Source organism: Candoia aspera, chromosome 2, assembly GCF_035149785.1.
Source record: "Candoia aspera isolate rCanAsp1 chromosome 2, rCanAsp1.hap2, whole genome shotgun sequence".
Classification (NCBI taxonomy): Eukaryota; Metazoa; Chordata; class Lepidosauria; order Squamata; family Boidae; genus Candoia; species Candoia aspera.
Genome location: NC_086154.1, coordinates 50,092,560 through 50,115,737, shown reverse-complemented (window position 1 = coordinate 50,115,737; position 23,178 = coordinate 50,092,560). Strand labels below are relative to the sequence as shown.

Genomic DNA, 23,178 nt, shown 5'->3' with positions numbered 1-23,178 from the left:
AAACAAACAAACAAGATTGTGCAGAACTTCAGATTCGAGATGGGCTTGGAGTGGGCACATGTGTACATGCAGTATCTGCCAGCAACTTCTTGAACCGTAACTTCTCTGATTATGCTGTTGCTGTGGAGGGCAGCCATGCAATCCCAGGAAAATATTTTTTTTTTTTTATCCTGCCTTTATTATTTTTATAAATAACTCAAGGTGGGGAACATACCTAATACTCCTTCCTCCTCCTGTTTTCCCCACAACAACCACCCTGTGAAGTGAGTTGGACCAAGAGAGAGTGACTGGCCCAAGGTCACCCAGCTGGCTTTCACACCTAAGGTGGGACTAGAACTCACAGCCTCCTGGTTTCTAGCCCATTGCCTTAACCACTAGACCAAACTGGCTCTCATGGTTGCTACATGAGTGTCCACACATGCTTGAAAGGACCTTTTCCCTTAAAACTGGAACCACTGCATAACCTTATACTACCTAGAAATGTACTATCTGATATTCTGCAGGTATAAATCAGTTCTTCTTTCAATATATACAGTGGATGACATCCACATTTAGAATGAAGACAAAAGTATTACTTCCAATTACAATAGCATTTTATAAAGATAAAAAGGTGAATCTTTTAGGATCTGACTTTAACATACATGATCTTGGATTTGTAACACCGGTGATTCATATTCAGATGTCTCTGTATTTTCAGTCTTTGTAAGATTTCCACTTTCTTGTGTCCTCAAAATTAAGTCACTCTTCTGATTCTAAAAAAATAAAAAGGGAAGGAATGTATTTTTTAAAATTCCAGTTCGGATTGAATGAGATAATTACAATTCATGTAACACCTTTAGCAGATCTCAGCAAGCTTCCTGCCTTGCCTTCTCTTTTTCTCTTCCCCCTCTCAGAATAAATGGCCAGCTATACAATTATATGGCATCCTACATTGTACAATTACACTCAGGACCAGAAATACTGAAACAACGGTAACTGTTTTGGCATTTGGCCTCTGTACACCACCACACTGAAGTTGAAAGGAAACACAACCAGATGGGAATGAAGTCAGGACTTTCAGCTGTAATTCAAGGGGTTTGACAAAAGTGGGGCACTAACCATTCAGGAAGTACAGCCAGTGGCATACACACACACCCATCGTTGGTGGCTCATAAGTAATGGAACGAACAGCTGACAAGCAGCTGCATGGCCAGGTGTGGCCTGTTCCCTGAGTACCCCATGACCAATCAAGCAGATAAAAGGCCTGGAGGTGGTTCTGAGTGTTACATTTGCATTTGGTAGCTGTTCACTGGAACTCTCAACATGAGGTCCAAAGAGGTGTCCATGCCAGTGAAGGAGGCCATCATTAGGCTGAGAAAACAAAATAAACCCATCAAAGAGATAGCAAAAACACTGGGAGTGGTCAATACAACAGTTTGGAACATCCTGAAAAAGAAGGAATTAACTGGCAAGCTCAGCAACAGCAGAAGGCCTGGAAGACCACAGAAGACAACTAAAATGGATGACCGCAGAATTCTGCTCACAGTGAAGAGGAACCCTTTCACAACATCTAGCCAGGTCAAGAACGCTCTTGAGGTAGGCACGTCGTTGTCAACATCTACAGTCAAGAGACAGCTTTGTGAATGTAAATACAGAGGCTTCACAACAAGTTGCAAACCACTGGTAATCTTCAAGAACAGAAAGGCCAGATTAGACTTTGCCAGCAAACACCTAAAAAAGCCTGCCCAGTTCTGGAATATGTAAGATTCTTTGGACTGATGAAACCAAGATTAACTTGCATCAGAATGATGGGAAGAGAAAAGTATGGAAATGGAAAGGAACAGCTCATGATCCAAAGCATACCACATCATCTGTCAGGCATGGTGGAGGCAGGGTTATGGCACTGGCATGTATGGCTGCCAATGGAACCGGGTCACTGGTGTTTATTGATGACCTGAATGCTGATAAAAGCAGCAGGATGAATTCTGAAGTGTATAGGGCTATACTTTCTCAGATTCAGCCAAGTGCTGCCAAACTGATAGGACGCTGCTTCATATTGCAGATGGATAATGACCCAAAACATACAACAAAAGCTGTCCAAGAGTTTCTCAAGGCAAAGAAGTGGGATGTTCTTCAATGGCCAAGTCAGTCAGCCCAATAGAGCATGCTTTTCACTTACTGAAGAGAAGACTGAAGGCAGAAAGACCCACAAACAAGCAGCAGCTGAAGACAGCTGCAGTAAAGGCCTGACAAAGCATCTCGAGGGAGGAAACTCAGCATTGGGTCATGTCCATGGGTTTCAGACTTCAGGCAGTCATTGACTGCAAAGGATTTTCATCCAGGTATTAAAGGCGATCCTTATGTTTGTAATGATGTTGGTTTGTTCCATTACTTATGAGCCACCAACGATGGGGGTGTGTGTATGCCACTGGCTGTACTTCCTGAATGGTTAGTGCCCCACTTTTGTCAAACCCCTTGAATTACAGCTGAAAGTCCTGACTTCACTCCCATCTGGGTGTGTTTCTTTTCAACTTCAGTGTGGTGGTGTACAGAGGCCAAATGCCAAAACAGTTATCCTTGTTCCAGTATTTCTGGTCCTGACTGTATATGGCATCCTTCATGGATATGATTTGATGCCACTACTCATGTCATGAAGCACATTAATGTCATCATAAAGGCATACCATATGAACAGCTGAGTACCTAGCATAGTGTACAATGAAGTCTTGCACACAAAAATGACAACAAAGATTTGAGACTGCATTCCTTTTTGTTGCCATATAATCCTATGCAATTTGGTGTTGACTGAATTTTCACAGACTCATAGAACCATGGAGTTGGAAGCCACCTTGGAAGTACAGTCCACCCTCTGCCCAGTGCAGAAATCCTCATACCATCATAAATAAATAGCTGTCCAAGCTTTTTTTTTTTTTTTAAACTGTCAGTGATAGAGCACCCACAACTTCAGGAGGGAGGCTGTTCTGCTGTTTAATAGTCAGGAAATTCCTTCTAATTTCAACTTTGGGTATCTCACTGTAAAGCTTCCAATTGTTGTTTCTTGTCTGATCTTCAGGTACTCTGAAGACTGTTATCACGTCTCCCCTTAGGCTTTTCTTCTTTGGGTTAAACATACTAAGTTCTTTTAACTGCTCTTCATAGGATTTAGCCCCTTACTGTCTTTGTCACTCTCCTCTGCATTCTTTCCAGTTCCTAAGCTACTATAACAGCTTAAACAGTATTAACTTTGGTTTGTATTTATACTTCCCCAAATGGAGGAAACACCTGCTCATTTCTTTTTCCAGCAAGCTTTTGGATAGCCCTACCACAATGTCATGGTTCTCTGTATCCAAATGATACAATCTGCATACAGTATCTGAAGGCTCCCTATCACTTAAAATGTAACTTTATACAAATATACAGATACAACTTCAAGACTCATCCACTTTTTCCCTTCTCTCTCTTTTTAACTTAACAATCTTGCCTGATGAAAAATTCTTTAAACTCAGAAAATTATGGCAATTTTGTAAAACTTGATAAAGCTCCTGCCACTATGGATTCTGGATGTTATTCTCCCAGTTGTTGTTAGCTGTTGTTAGAGGTCCGTAACTCCTTGACAGAATTCACACATCACATGGTTTGTTTAACCATGGTGTGATGAATAAACTATAAGTGGCTGGCTTCACACAACTTCCTCATACAAAATATGAATTAACTAGTTACATCTTATCACAACGTGTCAAACAAATCACTGCTCTTCCCAAGTGTTTAATGAAAGCTTCTATGTGAGTTTTCAAAAACAATAAAAAATCAATTCCAACCACAGAACTACCCTAAACTTAAGAAAGAAAAAAATCCATTTCTGAATTACCCCAGCATGTGCCCAGCATGTACTAGGCAAACACATTAATAACATTAAAATAAACAAATGAGTTAATTTTGTGGCTCAAAATGGTCTGCAAAGTTAAAACATTTATTTCAGAAGAACTGAACTGACAAAATTTGCAATCAGAGGAAAAACTTCATTATTTACATCACTTTATGAAAGATAGCCCAAATATAAACATAAAAAACGAACAACAAATGCAAGGAAGTAAAGCCAATTACAGTGATTAAGTTTACCAGCGAACAGGACAGAACTGTATCATCTCCGTTTTTAGGAGCTATCCATGTATCCCACAAAGCTGGCCATTAAATGATGACCTATGGATTGGATACTTCTTTTCTGCGGGTTTCTTGTGCTGGTGGGTGTGCAGCTGCCATTCATTTTTAGAACCTGGGTAACAGTAGTTCTGTGCTACATGTGCAATGTTAGAAAAGGCTTAGGGAAACACAGATGTAAATGTAGACAGCTTTATATGACTGTGAAGAATAAGATGTTACAAAAGGATTTAAATCAATTACTGAATAGGTATTTCACCCATAAACAGCATAATAATATAGAAGTCTGTAAAACAAAACAAAAAAATACTTTCACAGAGATCATGAAGTATTAGTAGAGACTACTGAAACGTATGTAGAGATTTCTGACCACTTCTATTTGCAGTGCAGTTAAGTTTCTAAAGAAGAATAAACTCTGAGTATTAGAAAATAAAACTTCGTGGCATTTATCTCAATTTCTAGAAAATCAAGAGAATTAACATACCAAGAAGCAGATCAGGAGAATTAAGTATTTAACAAATTGTGGATAATTATTTCCCTTTTAAATAGATAGAAATCCTAAAAGTAGAACTTGGTCTTAGAATTCTAACATGCACAATTTCCTTACCCGTTCATATTCAACCTTTGCTTTACTAAGTAACTCTAGGATATCTGTACAACCATTAACTCGGCTGATGTTTTTTCTATCCTGTAATTGTTGTTGGGATCTCTGAGTTTCTTCCTGTACCACCCTATCACAAAAGAGAAGAAAAGACTACTTATATTTAGAATATATTGTAACAACATATACTTCTTTAATACTGTCATATTTGATTTCAAATGAGAACACTTCTAAAAAATGAAAGGACTTGTGAAAAGGAATCTAAAAGAGAAAAACAAGTGAATTAACTTTCTCCATTGCAAATCCAAAATAAAATCTCATATACAATATATAATGCAAAGGTAACACGCAATCCTAGATCTCACCAACACTGAAACAGGAATAAAGGAAGTTATTAAGAAAAATTAAAGTTTCATTCAGAAAGAAACATTTCTTAAGTTACAAATAAAAGAAAAATAATCACAAGATCCCTTATGTGCTATTCTAGCTATCTATCTGGGCACTAAGAGTTGACACTGACTTGATGGCACATAATCAATCAGTTGCAGGCCAGTTCAGGATACATTGGTGGAAAGCAGTTAAAATTGGCATACAGAAAGACAAATCCTTCTGTAGAAAAATCAATATGGCTTCTACAGTAAGTCCAACCCCACTAACCTTTTAGACATCTTGGGAAATCTCAACAACATAGTAATAAGGTACAATCAGATAACTTGTTTTCAAAAGGCCTTTGGCAAATTCCTTCACCAAAAACTTAACAAGCATTTTCTTTTCTAGTTAAAGAACAGTGTAGGAATAAACTGACAGTTCTTAAAATGGAAATATACAAGGATTTATACTGGGTTTTAAGTTCTTTATAGACATCTGGACTTGGAGATGAACATGACACCAAATTATTAGGATGGTAAAAATACAAAAGGCAGCAAAACCTTTTAAAATGATCTCATAAAACTGAGCAGGCATTAAAATGATGAACTGTTTAATGTAATAAATACAAGATGTCCTTATATCCCACTAAGAATAATTTTGGATTGTGGTGGGATATAAATAGAATATAATATGCTGGACAGGAATCTCAGTTCATAGTGTCTCTCTTTAAAAACAGATTGTGATGGATAGCTTGATAAAAATACTTGAGGTTGTTTTGAAAAAGGCAAACTCCATCTTGAAGATTATAGATAAATCTAGAACACAGTAACAAATAGAATCGTGTGGGTTAGAAATGTTTACCAAGTATACAGGCATATAACTACAAGCTTAAGTTATTCACATTATAAGCAAGGAAACAGTTGTTAAGTTAACTGGAATGGGCTTCTACATTAAATCTAATAAATAACAACAACTTAGAAATGCTTGAACAGGCACACAAAAATCAAGTCACAATTTTACTATACACTTATTGCAAAAGTTGTAGGAAGGCAGAAAAATGGAGGAGAAACTGACAGCAATGGTTGTTTAAATGCTTTTTGACTTAAAAGAAATCTCCATTCCTGAAGAAATACTTACGTTACACATTTTAAAAAAAATCACAAGATCATCCTTTTTGTGCTGACTGTCTGAATGTTTCCTGAGAATTCAAAGCCTTGTGACAATGCAGAAAAATGCACCTTTGAGGAATGTTTACATCAGGTGTTTTTAAGACCAAAATATTTGAAGTTGTGCATGCAGTGAAGACTGACTGATTACTACAATTTATATTCTACTCCATTTCCGGAGACTATGAGAGGCTTACAGTACAAATATATGAAGATTAAAAACAAAAATCAATATAATTATAAACAGTCAATCCAACATGTTACCATTCAGGGTACCAAGATCTTACTCACACCCCAAATGACTTTCTGAACAGCATGTTTATACAGTTCTCCAAATCAGTAGAAAAAAAGGAGCTGTCTTAATATCTGGGGGTAAACTGTTCCAAAGGATGAATAGTAGAAGTAAGATATTAGATAAAAGGATATTTTTTTTACACACAACACATAGCTAAATTAAGGAATTTGCTACCACAGAAAGTAACAATGACCATCAATTTCCATAGAATTAAAAGGGAGTTAAATAAATTTATGGTGATTAAAGTTATCAGTGCTACCTCTCATTGTGATTATAAATTACCTACAGCAGAGGCAAGCCCAAATCTGCTGGTCTTAATTCCAAATGAGGGATACAGAACTACAATCTGAATATTTCTTCCAAACATTAAGTCATAATGTATTTTTAGAAGGTGTCAACAAAAAAAAAATCATTTTATGGTGAGTTGCTATAAAGCTAAAAATAACACAACCATGTTTTTTTATTTATTCATTCATTCAATTTATATATTTAAAAAATTAGGTACTTACTTAGACATGAGTTTTGCTATTCGATGACAGTCATTCTTATCATAGAACCAGATACTATAAATTAACACTAGAAGGTATTAAAAAAAGGAAGTGGTTATTTAAAAAAAAAAAAGATTACAGAGGATAAATAAATAAACAAAAAGTAAAGCAGCAGAATGAATTGACTGCATTCTATTTAAAATCATTATGCAAAACTAAGTAATGCTATTATGTAGTTTTCAATATTGAGAATGAATAGCATAACATAATACAGGTAGCCCTTGGTTAGCACCCACAGTTGGGACGAGCAACTCCATTACTAAGTGCTGCAGCCACTAAGTGGAAAATCACATGACCTTAATAGACTTACAATGTCACTTCCCACTTGGTCATTAAGTGAGTTGCCACGGTTGTTAAGCAAAAGATTACATGACCGTGGCTTTTACTCCCACATTCTCCATTAACTCTTATTGCAAGCCAGTTGCAAAGCACCCGAATGGAGATAACGTGACCGTGGGACACTGCAATGGTCGTAAATGTGAGGTTTGGTCTCAAAGCTTTTTTTTTTTTTACACTGTTGTAATTTCAAATGGTTGCTAAATGAGGCAGTTGGTATGTGAGGACTACCTGTACTAGAATATGGAATTAATATTTATATGACACAGGCTAGAATTATGCAAAACATTTCAAGTCTGAAACATTCAATTCCAGTTTTGCTGTTTAACACAGGTTATTCAAACTTTCCCAGAAGAGTTCTGATACTGTTCTGATAATTCCTGAAGTATTTGAAGTTCAAGACAGGTCATTCTGAGCAAAAAATGCTTATGGCTAGAACAGCATTGGAACACCTCTGATAAAGCTGGAATAGCTGTTTCAAACTCAGAACAAAGCATTTCAAATGCAAAACATTTCACATTCAAAATGCATACACACCACTTTTAACAACCTATTATGACCAAGAAAAAGACTTATTCTTGAATTACAAAAAAGGCTAAAAACTTTGTTAACTCCAAATATGACAAGTTAATTTGTGCTAAGTCAGAAGAAATAAATACTTGAACTGGTACAGAATTTAAAATGTAGTGCCGTAAATAAACTTATGTATATAATCATCATTAAAAATCATTTTGATTGCTGTCTACAAGTCAATTAACAATTAAAATGAAACGGGCTGTAATCTTCCCCACGCTTACCTGGGAGTAATTTTTAGGGACTTTAATGGGAGTTACTTCTAAGTAAACATATATACTACTACTAAAATGCACTCTCATTTAACATAATTAATATCATGAACTCAAAACAACAGTTTTCCTAAAAATTATTTGAAAACTGTCATTCTACCACTTGTCAAATAATAAAAAGAGAAAACGATGAGGCATTAAGAAGGCATTAACTGTTGGAGGAAGAGGGGTAAAAAAACAAAAACAAAATGCAAGGACTCGAGGAAAAGGAGGAATGAAACAAAGAGCAGGAGAAAAAAATCACTTGGGAAGGGCAGGTGATTCAGATGCAAACCAGAGAGGCATAAAAATTATGATGACCAAGCCAAATATATTATTAAAATAACTGAAGTATGGCCACTAAGTAAATTAAGGCTTGCCAGTATGACAATATAGTTACCACACTCCAATTTCTGGGTCATAACCCTAATTTCCATTCTCTTTTTAGAGGAGACAAGTCCTCCCACTGAAGCATGAGCTACACTTCCAATTAAGTGTACAAAAAACTATACATAATTTAGTAGTCTGGTTCGACACCATGGTATTAATCAGGGTTCCTGCAGACAGTGCCCCTGCATCCAAGTAAGCCTTCCTCAGTGCAATGGTTCAGAAGTGGGGATTGCCATGCAGTATTTCTAGTCAGTATAGACGTAAGATCCTGCAGAGTTCTTTGGAAATCCTGTAAGCTGTGGTATTGGCAAGTGCAACAATAGGGTGCAGAAGGTTGTCTTTTTATGTATTTGGAGGCATCTGTAAAACTTAGCTAAACTGGGATTTCTGGATCGCATTCTGTGTGGTTCTTGGGAGGCAGTTACTCATTTTTCTGTGTAGTTCTGGGAAAGGGTTATTTAAAATTTCTTGATACATGCCAGTATCTCCAAGTAATGTTTCTGCTTTGGGGACACAGTCTTTTTTGTTCCCGATAACTACGGTTCTTCCTTTCTCTGATGGTAGGATCACAATGCTAAGGTCGGCTTTTAGTTTCTTCATGGCTACCTTTTTCTGTTTGTCAGTTCGGGGCTGAGTAATTTAGATCATTTGGGGAATGGTGCTTAATCCGATGTCTTGTTGCATTTCCTGTGAAAGCCCTGAGGTTTGGAGGGCAGTTTCTAGTTCTGCTAGAAAGTGTGGGTTGTCTGCAATTTCAGTGTTGAAACTGAGTCCTTTTTGTAAAGGTTGGATTTGGTTTTCTGTTGGAGAGATTTACAGGTTTGCCCTTTGTATTTTCATTCTTCCAAGTTTGGAGTCTAATAAATTTCACTTTCAAGCTAGTTCTCCGTGCAGCCACTGCTCTGCTGGCCATGTGATTAATGATTCAAGAGTTTTTGAATTGGGCTTTCTACTGGATTTATGGAGGACAAATTTGCAGGAGCTAATATTCATATTATATTTTTGTAACTGGTTGTGGGAATCTGTTATTGAGCAGATAATCTTTTAGCCATTTTTACTGCATTCTGTTAAGTGGAGAAGTCTTATGTTTTTACTGTGACATTCATGCAGGGGGAAAAATGTTATTTTGTGGTTTTTGTCTTTTGGCAAGGGTTCCCTATCTTCTGACCAGCAAAGCATATTATGTGATTTATGGATTTCCTGGAACAGTGATACCTTCTATTCTCTATATACCCTCTATAAGTATGTTTTTACATACTTAGTAAACATCTATGTAGCAGAGACCAGAATAACCAAGGCTGAGCCTGAACTGGTTATTTGTTTGAAAAAAGTTAAAGCAGGGGCAAATCTTGCTGGCCCCTCTTTTTCTCAAAGAAAATAAGAATTTCTGGATAAGTACAGAATTTCTGCTATCCATAATTTAGGATCCAATTTATGGATGTGAAAAAGCAGTACATGTCCAAGTGCAGCAACTGACACCTTAGATGATCTCTTCCTAGGACTACTTCCTAGAAATAATTGTCTGCAGAGATAAGAATGTGTTGATATTGCAAATCATGGTGAAGATATTGAATTGAGGATTAAGTAAATACTTTAGAAATTTATCTTCAGTAGAACTATTCCTTAGAAACATTAAGGTTTACATCTCTTTGACTGAGGATGCTAAGATTCTCTCCTATGCTGCTAAATTGCTAGGTATTATGGCCACTATCATTATGATCTGAAAAGCAAGAACTTAGTAGTATAAGAGCTAAAACCAGCACCTAGAAGAGACATAACTTCTTTATGCATGAACCCATCTATTCAAGACACTTAACAGATGAGCTCACTTGGAGGCTCTCAACTCTAAGAAGACTAGAACAATCAGGTTTGCCTAATCCAACTTCAGTCAGAAGCTGAACAAAGGCTAATCTTTGTGAGTGATCCCATGGAAGTCCTGCCTCAGTGCCTGCAGGCTGTAGGGGCCTGGATGGGGCACAATGTCGGCTGGTGGGGACCAGAAGACATGCCTTTTCTGCAGTAGCGCCTGCCCTCTGGAACATCCTCCCTCCTGATATTAGGATGGCCCCGAACCTGCTGGCCTTTTGAAAGGCCTTGAAGACCTGGTTATCTGCCCTCACGGCCTGAGGGCCTGAGTTGTATGAAAGGTCCTGGTTCCTGGTTGTGTTGACACATTAGACAGATTAGAATATCTCTTGGCTGCTATTTGTATTTAATTTCTCTTTGTACTGTGTTTAGTTGTTTTTATGAATTGAATTGAATGAATGAATGATCTGGAGGTTATAGAATCCCTGTGGGATTCAGTAGGATTCTGCTGAGCAATGGCATGAGGGGATAATAAACAAAAACCCTTTGGGCCAGATTTTGGCCAGGAGAACCAAAATTTCTTTGCTCTCTTACTAGTATCTTGTTGTGAAGCAGAAATGAAGTGCTGAGCTAGAAGGTAAAGGTATCAGAATATGGAATCCCAAGCTCTCTAGATGTCATTTCAAGCATTTCAATATGAAGAGTAATTACTCTGGAGTGAAACTCTGGAGGTATATGCATGATGAAATAAAACATATGTCTAAAATGGATGTCAAAGCCAAGAACTAATGGATTTGTCCTAAACAAAGCTATCAAAGAAAGAAGAGAGATAAATACTCTGCAACAGATTACAGAACAAGTGACTGCTGCTGACACATTAGTTCAGTACATCACCTACTGGCTGCTCTCAATTTAAACTCCATTATAAAAACACTAATGCAAGTCCACCCTTTTTGTCCACAGAAATAGCAAAACAGTCCCACTCCTTATCTTGGCTGAGAAAGCTGAGTTAAGACAGCTGCTTATTCATTCCTCTTCTACAATCAAACACATGACATCCTAACAACATTACCAATAGCCTGAGTGACTCTTCTTCCACTTGCTGAACCTACTTTGATATTTTTAATGAACAGAAATAGTATTGCTCTGCTAGAAAGATCTAATGTATTGTTGTAAGAGCATTTCAAGTATAGTCACACAGGACAAAGTATCTGCTGCAGCATTTTAACTGGACAAAGGCAATCAAAAATCCAGCAAAAAGAAAGAGTAAAAGATTCAAACGTAATCCTCATTTCAGATTTAAAGATTCACACCATATCCATCTTTTTAACATCATGGATATTTGTTCTTTACCTCAAGATAGAGACATCAGATACAAAGGGAAAGTTATAAGGGAAACTGATATGGAAGCATGCTTCTTAATGACCTTTAAAGGTAAGCTAAAAGTATTTGATTTTTTTTAAATTAAGCCTCTGGAATGCTTTCAACACAGTTACACACAACGCTTTATTAATATGGCTTATCAAAGAACACTTAGACCAGCTCCTTTATGGAGACAGCAGTGCATAGTAGCAAGTGGCAAGTGAGTAGCAAGTAGCATAGTGTGTACACACACACACTTGTGTTGGAAATAGTTTTCTTAATGAAAATCAAGAAGAGTTTGATATTTTGAAGAAATGGAATAAATAATTCTAGATTTTTAATGTCACTGTTATATGAAAAAAAATGCCAGACTGATCTCTGATTGCAAGAAAATGGTTGTGGGAATGCATTCTCCAAATGAATCTTTGTAATTCTAGAATGATAATTTTAAAAAATGTGTTATCCATTTAGCTAACCTGAAATATTTTGCATAAATTTAGGACAGAAATCCTAAAAAAAAAACCCTACATAAATGGGTACTGAAAAATAAATCCTACTATTTTCAGTGAGATTTATATAATGTGCAAAGAACTGTAGGCAATGTTAAGGATTATTTAATTAAAAAGGATTCAAATAACCTATTTTATTTTTTGGTAGATAAATAAACTGAAATAAACTGAAATAAGGGTTAATCATGAATTATTTAAGAATCACTATTTTTGTGGAGTTCTTGGTACTTTCTGAGCTTGGCTGCTTGCCTGCAGGCATTTCATTACCTGACCAGGTAACAATGCCCACCAGCACTGCCAGGGCAAGCCACTGTATATAAACAGGGAGCAAACCCCACACTCACTCGCACTGAAGATGTTGCCTAGTCAGGTAACAAAATGTCTGCAAGCAAACAACCAAACACAGAGAGCACCAAGGACTCCACAGTTCAACCCTGAGTTACATATATTCTCTTCTATTGGAATTATTATTTTTACTAGTTTATTCTAAGTGTTACTGGATCTAGAACCAGTCCTCTAACTTTTATCCTGGAACTTCCGTGTCAGCTTATGTTAATTTGCATTTTCAGGAAATTAAACAGAAATAAAGTAAAAGCAGCCTTTTAAAGTAAAAGTCCATTTTAAAGGCACTTTGATAAACAAGCAGCAAACCAATTATTCAGACATATACTCAGAATCATGGCTTCTTGAAATATTAGGCAATTAGAGACTGATGAATTGACTAAAATAGCAATTCCAATTGATCCTGGAGAACACTGTCTCCAAGAGTATGTTACTAAAAGAGATAATACCATATATGATTATGTGCTACTGTGTAACAATACCTTCAAAGAACTTTAATTTTTCTGTGCATTTTCCTTAACGAATTGCATCCATTCAATCCAAATTGAGCATTAACTTTTTCCAATTGTGTCATACATATACAGTAAAACTCTGATTCAACAGACCTTTTGGAAGAAAGGGTTGTCTATTAAATATAAATGTTTGTTAGAATTAATATCATTTGCATACATTTGCATACCTGTGTAATTACATAGATTATGTCAATCGTTCAGACTGAATTCATACTCAGTGGCCTTTATGAAGTCAAACTTAAATTTTGTGCACTAAATCCAAAATCCATTACATAAGGACTGTTAAACTGAGATTTTACTGTACTTAAATAGGAGAAATGTTCTAAACTTCTAAAAATGGTATTTCCTAAATAATAAATTGAAGTGCATACTTACAGTTGGCATTTCTATAGAGAAGAAAAGGTTCATGAAGCTGAAACTCTAAGTCTTTGTTTACGGGCTCAACCAAGTTGTGCATGTTCAATCGATTTACAATCGTAAAGCCATGGTAAGGTGAAGCAGACCTGTTATTTCAAGAGAAACAAACTATGGATAAACTGTTTCCAGAAGAATCATCAGCAAACTGATAATGACAACTTAGCCAAGTTAGAAAGTGATGTCATAATCACAGCTAAAATAAGAGGAGTCAGAACAAGATATGCACAAGCAGAAGAAAGCCTGACAGCAACAGTGTTCTACAAAGCGCCATTGAAGAATGAGTTGAAAAATGAAGATAACTAAAGACAGAGAGCAAGATAATCAGCAACAGTTTGCATAAGCATGCTTCTTGAGACTTTCTGCAAGAGACTGTGGAGTGCTTTATGCAAAAAGAAGCACAGTTTCAAAGATCTTGCACCAAATTTAAAAAAAATTGCTCTTTGCCATACAAAACCATCATTCTCTCTGAGACACGGCATCACTGGATCCATTTCAACACATTGTACAGACCATAGCACTGATTAATCTTCTTAAGAATGGAATATTACTTAATTGCCCTAGGTAAATACAATTTTATCTCTGCAAGAGACAAATGACACAGGCTATGTTCTACTATCTTCAGCAAAGGATCGTTACCTTGTTGTGGTGCTGGAGCTTGAGCACCTCAATGATGCCATGAGCTAAACCGTGAAGGGCCACCCAAGACGGGAAGGTCATGACAGAGAGGTCAGAATAAATGCGATCCCTGGGGAAGGTAATGGCAACCCACCCCAGTATTCTTGCCGTGAAAACTAAATGGATCAGTACAACCAGAGAGATGTCGGTATACCATCGGAAGATGAGACCCCCAGGTCGGAAGATGGTCAAAATGCTACTGGGGAGGAACAGAGGATGAGCTCAACTAGCCCCAGACGTGATGACGCAGCTAGCTCAAAGCCGAAAGGACGGCTAGCGGCCGACGGTGCTGGTGGTGAACGGCGAATCCGATCTTCTAAGGATCAACACACCATTGGAACCTGGAATGTAAGATCTATGAGCCAGGGCAAATTGGATGTGGTTATTGGTGAGATGTCAAGATTAAAGATAGACATTTTGGGCGTCAGCAAACTGAAATGGACTGGAATGGGCCACTTCACATCAAATGACCACCAGATCTACTACTGTGGACAAGAGGACCACAGAAGAAATGGAGTAGCCTTCATAATTAATAGTAAAGTGGCTAAAGCAGTGCTTGGATACAACCCAAAAAACGACAGAATGATCTCAATTCGAATTCAGGGCAAGCCATCTAACATCACAGTGATCCAAATATACGCCCCAACCACAAATGCTGAAGAAGCTGAAGTAGAGCAGTTCTATGAGGATCTGCAGCACCTACTGGACAACACGCCTAAAAGAGATGTTATTTTCATCACAGGAGACTGGAATGCTAAGGTGGACAGTCAAATGACACCTCGAATTACAGGTAAGTATGGCCTGGGAGAACAAAATGAAGCAGGACATAGGCTGATAGAATTTTGCCAAGACAATTCACTCTGCATAACAAACACTCTCTTCCAACAACCTAAGAGACGGCTTTATACATGGACTTCCCCAGATGGACAACACCGAAATCAGATTGACTACATCCTTTGCAGCCAAAGGTGGCGGACATCTGTACAGTCGGTAAAAACAAGGCCTGGAGCTGACTGTAGTTCAGATCACGAACTTCTTCTTGCACAATTTAGGATCAGACTCAAGAGATTAGGGAAGACCCACAGATCAGCTAGATATGAGCTCACTAATATTCCTAAGGAATATGCAGTGGAGGTGAAGAATAGATTTAAGGGACTGGACTTAGTAGATAGGGTCCCGGAAGAACTCTGGACAGAAGTCCGCAACATTGTTCAGGAGGCGGCAACAAAATACATCCCAAAGAAAGAGAAAACCAAGAAGGCAAAATGGCTGTCTGCTGAGACACTAGAAGTAGCCCAAGAAAGAAGGAAAGCAAAAGGCAACAGTGATAGGGGGAGATATGCCCAATTAAATGCAAAATTCCAGAGGTTAGCCAGAAGAGATAAGGAATTATTTTTAAACAAGCAATGCGCGGAAGTGGAAGAAGACAATAGAATAGGAAGGACAAGAGACCTCTTCCAGAAAATTAGAAACATTGGAGGTAAATTCCAGGCAAAAATGGGTATGATCAAAAACAAAGATGGCAAGGACCTAACAGAAGAAGAAGAGATCAAGAAAAGGTGGCAAGAATATACAGAAGACCTGTATAGGAAGGATAACAATATCGGGGATAGCTTTGATGGTGTGGTCAGTGAGCTAGAGCCAGACATCCTGAAGACTGAGGTTGAGTGGGCCTTAAGAAGCATTGCTAATAACAAGGCAGCAGGAGACGACGGCATCCCAGCTGAACTGTTCAAAATCTTGCAAGACGATGCTGTCAAGGTAATGCATGCTATATGCCAGCAAATTTGGAAAACACAAGAATGGCCATCAGATTGGAAAAAATCAACTTATATCCCCATACCAAAAAAGGGAAACACTAAAGACTGTTCAAACTATCGAACAGTGGCACTCATTTCACATGCCAGTAAGGTAATGCTCAAGATCCTGCAAGGTAGACTTCAGCAGTTCATGGAGCGAGAATTGCCAGATGTACAAGCTGGGTTTAGAAAAGGCAGAGGAACTAGGGACCAAATTGCCAATATCCGATGGATAATGGAAAAAGCCAGGGAGTTTCAGAAAAACATCTATTTCTGTTTTATTGACTATTCTAAAGCCTTTGACTGTGTGGACCATAACAAATTGTAGCAAGTTCTTAGCGGTATGGGGATACCAAGTCATCTTGTATGCCTCCTGAAGAATCTGTATAACAACCAAGTAGCAACAGTAAGAACAGACCACGGAACAACGGACTGGTTTAAGATTGGGAAAGGAGTACGGCAGGGCTGTATACTCTCACCCTACCTATTCAACTTGTATGCAGAACACATCATGCGACAAGCTGGCCTTGAGGAATCCAAGGCTGGAGTTAAAATCTCTGGAAGAAACATTAACAATCTCAGATATGCAGATGATACCACTTTGATGGCTGAAAGCGAAGAGGAACTGAGGAGCCTTATGATGGTGAAAGAAGAAAGTGCAAAAGCTGGCTTGCAGCTAAACCTCAAAAAAACCAAGATTATGGCAACCAGCTTGATTGATAACTGGCAAATAGAGGGAGAAAATGTAGAAGCAGTGAAAGACTTTGTATTCCTAGGTGCAAAGTTTACTGCAGATGCTGACTGCAGTCAGGAAATCAGAAGACGCTTAATCCTTGGGAGAAGAGCAATGACAAATCTCGATAAAATAGTTAAGAGCAGAGACATCACACTGACAACAAAGGCCCGCATAGTTAAAGCAATGGTGTTCCCTGTAGTAACATATGGCTGCGAGAGCTGGACCATAAGGAAGGCTGAGAGAAGGAACATCGATGCTTTTGAACTGTGGTGTTGGAGGAAAATTCTGAGAGTGCCTTGGACTGCAAGAAGATCAAACCAGTCCATCCTCCAGGAAATAAAGCCAGACTGTTCACTTGAGGGAATGGTATTAAAGGCAAAACTGAAATACTCTGGCCACATAATGAGAAGACAGGACACCCTGGAGAAGATGCTGATGCTAGGGAGAGTGGAAGGCAAAAGGAAGAGGGGCCGACCAAGGGCAAGGCGGATGGATGATATTCTAGAGGTGACGGACTCGTCCCTGGGGGAGCTGGGGGTGTTGACGACCAACAGGAAGCTCTGGCGTGGGCTGGTCCATGAAGTCACGAAGAGTCAGAAGCGACTAAACGAATAAACAACAACAACATGTTCTACTATACTATTAATCAAACTGTTCCTGCAAGTTATTTCATTACCTTTTATATACAAATAAGGTACCTTCTATGTCAGTCTTCTCCTATAACAGACAAAAGAAAACATTAGAAACAAATTAATTCAAGCAGGAGATCATTTAATGCATTCCTAAGTTTCATTAAATAAGAATTATAACTATGATATAATGAATGGGATCAATTTAATTCAACAGTAGAGGACAGAATTATACCTCTGTCCAAAGATTCACACTGACAATAACTCATAAACACCTACACTAGAATAATGTCAAAAACCTTGATTGAATACTAGTAGACTTGGAAAATATATCATTACAAACATTTATAAGTACTATCTTCAAGTTAATGATATGAAGTCATGGTTTTATAACAGTAGGACTTTTTTTTAATGAAGCTACTTCATTTATGGGTCTAGCAACTTCTGTAAGCATATTAGTGAGAGAAAGTGGGCTAATTTTTAATATTAATCACACCACCAGTAACAAAGTTAAATATACAAGACAATTTTGTTTTTTCCAGGCAATGGCACTGTAAAAATGCTAAGAATGATGGATTACAAAGTTCAAGAAGTTTCTGTCAAACAATATTACACCTCTGAACAACGAACTTTAATACATACTAAAGTGTGACACATGTAAAACAATACATGATTTCAAAATTGAGGCTTTATATGTGAGTGACCATACTAGCTCTCTCTAATTTTATTCACTTCAGGGACAAGATGTATAGGTAGAAATGGAGAAGATGTAAATTTAAGAAGTTGAGGGGCTGAAAAACGTAGGTTTAAAACTAAGAGAGCATCAACAATATGTTATAATTTGTAGATGATTTTCTGCTTGTTAAGAGCATCAAAAGCAACTTCAAAAAAGCAAAGATTCTATCAAGTCATGGTCAGCTCCTGGTGATGACATCAACATATTTATTTATTTTCTTGCCAACACTATGGAAGACATTTGCCAATGTGTTCTTGCATTCTTTTTTATTTGACTTCTCATTCTAACTTATAGTTCCTAGTGGTCTCCCATCCAAGTACTAAGCAGATCTCACTCTGCTTAACTCTTCTGAGACCAGCTAACCAACTCTTCGGTAGACAGCATTCAAACTGAAAATAGTCAGCAAGAAAATTGAGGAGCATGTATCTCTAAGAAACCAGAACAAAAATGTTTCCACTATTACAGTAAAAGGCCTTCTTGATTTCCAACATCAAGAAACATTCCAGCAGCACAGAAATATCTCATTTGACAGCCCTTCAAATACCCTAGTCCCAGACCAGTTTTGAAGAGAAGAGGCAGCTCTCATTCAAATAAGGCAGTCTTGGTAGAAAGAAGGCAGAGATTCTAATGCATTTAAAATCATTGGGAACTGGGCAGCATACAAATTTGATAATATATATAAATGTTCTATGCAGGCAATTAAATGATTGCAATTATTTCATTTTTAAAATAAAGTCACCTTCATATATACTTTGTTCAGAGCAGCAGTACAGAAAAGGAAACAATTAGACTTGAATCTTCCTGCAGAATTTACGTTTACCAAACCAGCCACACAAACACTTAGAACACTGTCAATGTACCATATTTTTCAGTGGACAACATCTAATTCAAGCTAACCAAATCAACAGGAAGCAGGTCACAGAAACATCCTAAGAATGGCAGATCTCTGCCATGTCATCTGGAATACACGGCAATCTTTAATATGGAATTGGCTACATTCCTATTTGGGTGCTATGGGAAAAAATTCTAACTGGTAGGGACTGTCCAAAAGTGAGATAAATCCAGGCATGCATCTGTCATTCCTACACAAGAAGCCAAGTGAAATTTCATAATCTCAAACAATCCAATAATGATCCCCCTACAGCTTAGAAATAAGTAGGCAATTATGTAAACTAAGGCATTCTGACTATTTAAATAGATTCCACCATCTTCTTTTCAAGAGGCACAAGGTGAAATATATGTCCTTCTTCCAACTATTATGTTGCGAAGCCAATTTACATTCACAGTACTCTAGACTGGCAGCTGTACGCTAGACATTCAGCATATAGTATGTATGTAGATATTCTCAATATACATCTTCCAAAATGAGGCACTGCTAGATGACTTAGGCAGGAGGATTACCCTAAACCACTCCCTTTCTGCCAGAGAGGAAATGGACTGTTTTTTTTAAAAAAAACTGAGGCAGAACTTGTTGAATAGAAGCTGGAAATGAGTAAGATTTAACATCACCTTTAAGTCTCAGATTTAAGATAGGTAACAAATTGGCACAGAGGTATTCCAAAAGTAATCTATTTTCTAAAGCAGTGTTTCTTAAACTTTTTTCTCTCAGGACCCCTTCCCACTTTTAAAAATTATGGAGGACTCCAAAAGAGCTTTTGTTTATATGGGTTATATTTATCAATATATACTGTATTAAAAATTAAAATTGACACATTTGCTGCTATTGCTTCTCATGATCATTTGATGGGATTTTAATAGTATATTATTTTTCAACATAGGCTGGCAAATAATTTTCATTTTGAGGACCCCTGAGAGGGCCTTGGGGACTCCCAGGGGTCCTAGGACCACACTTTAAGAATACTGCTCTAGAGGAATAAGAAAAAGTTAGCCAAGAACTGCACTATTTTTTTTTCAGTGTGTGCTACTTAGGTCCAATTTATTCCTTTTTCAGTATGTGCTATTTAAGTTCAATTTATTCCTATGATGTTTAGTTTCTCTATGCAAACTCAGTGACTGTTTTATGTCACTTGGAATTTCTTTACAGCAGAAATTACTCAAATTAGAAGCAGAACAGTATCATCTTTTGGTATGTCAGAACCTTCGTATTTTGTGTAGTCTACTTGACATCCTTTTTAAATTGCTGTCTGTAATTAGAATGGCTCAGTATTTTTATCTATTCCACATTATTATACTTAAAGTTAAAAAAGACTTCTTATATTCCCTCTTTTTCTTTTTAAATTAACTTTGATTTTATTTAACTGTTATGAGATTGGTTCATCTTCCCACAAAGAAATGGGGGAAGAAGTGCTGATTTCCCCAGCTGTGTATCTCAATGCTATGGGGCCAGGAATTGGCCCCATAGTATTGAGATACATTTCATTTTCCCTCATTTAATTTGCCATAAAAGCACCTCAAATTGTAGGAGTCCCATCCCTCTCACAAAACAGGGTTACAGGGAGGACACCAGATGAGGTGCTTCTCTGAAAGATAGGTGGTAGTAACAGTAATTACTAAATTGCTGCACTAAGTCAGGGAGAGGAGCTAGGAGGTGTAGACCCAGAGGCCTTCTGGGAGAGAGGGTTTAGGTTTGTCAACCTTTCGCCCTATGGGTTCAGCCATTATCAGCCCTATAAGGTAGACCAGACTAAGAAAACAATACCATATAGGTCAGGACTACTTTTATTGTAACAACTATAGTAACAGAATCTTGCAAGTCTGAATATGCTTCCTTCCCCTCCCTCATTTTTTCTTTGTGAGAGCTAGAAAGGGGCTTGTCTGAGATGTTTACTCAAACTGGTTTCTTGGAATGGGCTCAAGCCCCGCTTGTCTGACCACCGCCTTGGTAGTGTCTCTTCCTCCTGTCCTTCAAGGCTGTTCCCTATGTCTTCTACAGCTGTGCTACTAGATGCTCAACATTTCCTCAGCTATTTGAGGAATTAGGCTAGATATAAGTTATGCGTGGAAGGAAAAATGGTGTACACAAAGTTCAAATGAATGTCACATCCAGTTTTCATGCCTATCAAAGATTAAACATTTTAAAAGGTATCTTCATCTGTTTGAATATCACATTAACCAACTTTTTCCAATTCCATACCTGCAACAACTAATGCAAATTTTAATGCAAGAATATTCCTGCTGGGGAAGGGAAGGGAGGAAAAAAAGAAAAACAAAATTCACTAAGTTCCAAAGGCTCATTTTAAAGAATGAGTTTTTTTTAACGTTTCTGTACTTCATATGCAAACAGTGCACACATCAGAATACCGTATCTTTAGCAACAATATTGCACAGATCACATCTGTTCTTTAATTTTGAAAGATTTTCACTTTTGGCATTCATGCCATACAAGTCCACTGAAGGTATAGCAGCAGCCATTTCGTTTATCTGTGAACAGGCCAACTACACCATCACTTCTGAGGTGGTCAAAAGCAGTGATTGCTAACTGTTAGTTCCTGCCACAGCCATTCAGCTTTAATCTCATTTTAATCTGTGGAGTACCTGAAACGCAGTGAGGCTGTTACGCAAGACACCAAATTACTTGAGTACTGAGCCCACAGCATCTGGGGGAAGGGACGGAACGATAAACTGCGACCAGCTGCCTAAGGAAGTGGGTGTGTTTCTGAGCTCCCCTCTCTTCCTTGAGGAGCGCTTCTGCGCCGCAGGGACGGGGCTCGAAAGTGCGGCTCTCCGTCCTTCTGCCACCCAGCAAGAGGACTCGCTCCGCCGAGGGAGGGCGGCGGCAAAAAAACAGGAGGCGCCCCGCGAGCAATTCGGGCGCGCAGTGGGAAGTGGTGTTGGAAGCCACGCATTAGTAAGACCCTTCACTCGGCTCTGCCTCGGGGCCACTCACCCATTCGTTGGCCTTTGGACTGAAGCGATAAAGGGCCACCTGGCCGGTCACGTCGGCAATGCTGGTGATGTAGGGATCGTGCTGCTTTAAGGCCGCCAGACTCATCTCTTGCCCCGCTTTACTCAGAGACTCCATCTTGGATCCGGGAGCTCGGCAACGGCGGAGAAAGGAAGAGGAAAGAAACAGGAGCGGAAACTCCGGGGAACGCAGTGATATTTCGCTCTACGCGCAACCTTCCTCCTCCGCCGGGCGGGAACTGCTACCCCCGACTTTCCGTTCCGGCTTTGCGGGGCGGACTCAGAAAAACCGCAGCGTGTTTTCGTTTCTCCTTGTTTTTCGTTTCCGATTTTACTGGCAACAAATTCGAATTGACGTCTACAAAAGAAAGTTTGGAAGACCTGTTTACCTGCTACTGGCTAGTTTATAACCAGGACATGTTCTGAACTTCAGTCATTTCTAAAGAAACTGATGCTACAGTTAAAGATACGCCGTGTCATTTTTATGTTTTAGATTTCAAAAGTCGACTTTTAATTCTTAAAATAGTTTTAATACAGTTTGCTTTTAACGCGAGTGTTGTATTGCTGATTACAAGTATTTAAAAATAAGTACAATACTCAGTATAAATTAGAAGCAGTATACAAATAGGATACTCAGCCTACAGCAGTAATGGATCTTAATGAGCCATTAGTATTTCAGAAGTGCTAACCAAATCTTTTAATAGGCAGTAATAAGAGGAAAAGAAGAAATCTGTGGGTATTAGAAATTCCAGTGCAACGGCAGGTTTTAAGACATTCCCTGAGTTAATTTATTACTCATATCAAAAGGCCTACAACTGTATGCTGCTTACAATATACTTATAAAGTAGGCAAGACTGATAAGATTGAAATCTAAAACTGATGAGGTTGGCAGAAGAGAATGCTGATATTTGGGCTGGAGGCTACATTCTGGAATTTTTAACATATATTCAAGAGTCTGTGTGATTCTACAAATCTACCTAAATTTGGGGTGGGGTAGTACTTTCATTACTTGGCAACCTTCTACAGATATGCCAAGGAAGACCTGAGCTGTTAACACACTGAACACAGACCAGTAGGGATGTGCAAATGTGCTGCGGTCAAAGTGTTCTTACTTTGGAAGGGGTTA

The 23,178-nt window shown here is 38.1% G+C and overlaps 1 protein-coding gene across 1 annotated transcript in view; it reads right to left on the bottom strand.

The window, feature by feature from the left end:
• The window catches only part of DCP1A (decapping mRNA 1A), a 37,706-nt gene extending 15,512 nt beyond the window's left edge, over positions 1–22,194 (bottom strand). The window contains exons 1-6 of the mRNA XM_063291782.1: positions 22,036–22,194; positions 17,500–17,540; positions 13,572–13,699; positions 7,077–7,143; positions 4,744–4,867; positions 642–752 (exon numbers count right to left, since the gene is read on the bottom strand). Of these exons, the coding sequence (XP_063147852.1) occupies positions 642–752; positions 4,744–4,867; positions 7,077–7,143; positions 13,572–13,699; positions 17,500–17,540; positions 22,036–22,170 (606 nt within the window). The 5' untranslated portion in view covers positions 22,171–22,194. The remainder of the gene's footprint in view (positions 1–641; positions 753–4,743; positions 4,868–7,076; positions 7,144–13,571; positions 13,700–17,499; positions 17,541–22,035) is intronic.
• Between the last annotated feature and the right edge of the window lie 984 nt (positions 22,195–23,178).